The following is a 1,486-nucleotide window of genomic DNA, read 5'->3' as shown; positions in this document are numbered from 1 at the left end:
GAAGAACCCGTCCAGAAGACCTATACAATTTTTTTCTTTTTGATTTTTTACCTGGATTACTGAGATGCATCAGGACAACCTATTTTTATGTAAAAAGGATATTTTTAACAATTCTTTTAGGCATAAAGTGTGTTAGCGCTGGATTTTTCTGCTTCTGTTAATTCCCTGCTTCTTCCTGTTGTTTTCCCATCAGATCAGTTGAAAATCACCAACTTGAGGGTTAACTTCACCAAACTTCACACACTGGGAGACAACCTGCTGGACCCCAGAGCTGAGATCAAAGAGAAGTATTACTACGCCATATATGAACTCATTGTACGTGGAAACTGCTTCTGTTACGGCCATGCCTCAGAATGTGCCCCCATCGATGGCATCAGGGATGACATCGAGGGAATGGTGAGGACTCACAACAGGAACGAGACGAGCTGTTTTAACTCCAGACAGATTAAATGAACTTAACCCTTGTTTCTTTGCAGGTTCACGGTAGATGTGTTTGTAACCACAACACTAAAGGTTTAAACTGTGAGCAGTGTGATGATTTTTATAACGACCAGCCCTGGAGGCCAGCTGAAGGGCGCAACACGAACGCCTGCAAGAGTGAGTCCAGGGTCACTCAAAGCTTATTATTATTATCTATTTAAATTGTCTGCTAAAAAATGTCAACGACTCACACTTTGATTTCTGTCAAACTCTTGACAAAACAGAAATTTCACGACATAAAAATGTATTTTCTATAGGATGTAATTGCAACAGCCACTCCAACCAGTGTCACTTCGACATGGCGGTCTATTTGGCCACGGGAAACATCAGCGGCGGCGTGTGTGACGACTGCCAGCACAACACAGTGGGACGCAACTGTGAGACGTGCAAACCGTTTTACTACAAAGACCCCAGCAGAGATATTAAAGACCCAAGAGTTTGCATAGGTGGGTGTGTGAATGGTAACAACTCTGTCACCTAATCAATAATAAGAACTTTGTAAAAGGTTAGAATTAATTTACTGGTTACTCAAGTTGTGCAAAACACAAATAAAAACAGAATATGATGATATTCAAATCATTTTCAACTAACTGTACATTCAATTGAATAGACTACAAAGACAAAATGTTTATTGTTCAAATGGATAAACTTTATTGTTTTTTGCAAATATTCACTCACTTTGAAATTATTATTTATTTAATGGAATATATTATATTCAGTTTTTATTTGTTTTACACAACTTCATTGACATTATGGTTGTATTATTTATTAAACCGCAACAAGAAGTAACATCCAATCATATAAAGCAGGGCTTTTCAACTACAGTAAACTGCTTTTGGGGGCAAAACATCCAGCAATTAAAGTCATTATGTAAATAAACCAAGTATTACAAAGTTCTGTTACCTTTGAATTAGTTTATTTTGATGCATTTAATCCTAAACATGCATATATTGTAATAAAACTAGTGATAAAAACAATATCCAAAACAAAAACAACACATTATTCC

The 1,486-nt window shown here is 36.7% G+C and overlaps 1 protein-coding gene across 1 annotated transcript in view; it reads left to right on the top strand.

The window, feature by feature from the left end:
* LOC106523000 (laminin subunit beta-2) overlaps positions 1–1,486 on the top strand; it is a gene marked incomplete at its 5' end in the record, with an annotated part of 29,201 nt that overhangs the window by 10,184 nt on the left and 17,531 nt on the right. The window contains 3 exon segments of the mRNA XM_014016279.1: positions 194–396; positions 477–597; positions 738–926. Of these exon segments, the coding sequence (XP_013871733.1) occupies positions 194–396; positions 477–597; positions 738–926 (513 nt within the window).

The sequence above is a fragment of the Austrofundulus limnaeus genome, unplaced genomic scaffold, assembly GCF_001266775.1.
Source record: "Austrofundulus limnaeus strain Quisiro unplaced genomic scaffold, Austrofundulus_limnaeus-1.0 Scaffold142, whole genome shotgun sequence".
In the NCBI taxonomy this organism is placed as follows: Eukaryota; Metazoa; Chordata; class Actinopteri; order Cyprinodontiformes; family Rivulidae; genus Austrofundulus; species Austrofundulus limnaeus.
The sequence above is the reverse complement of the archived record's forward strand: the minus strand, read 5'-3'. Positions and strand labels throughout refer to the sequence as shown.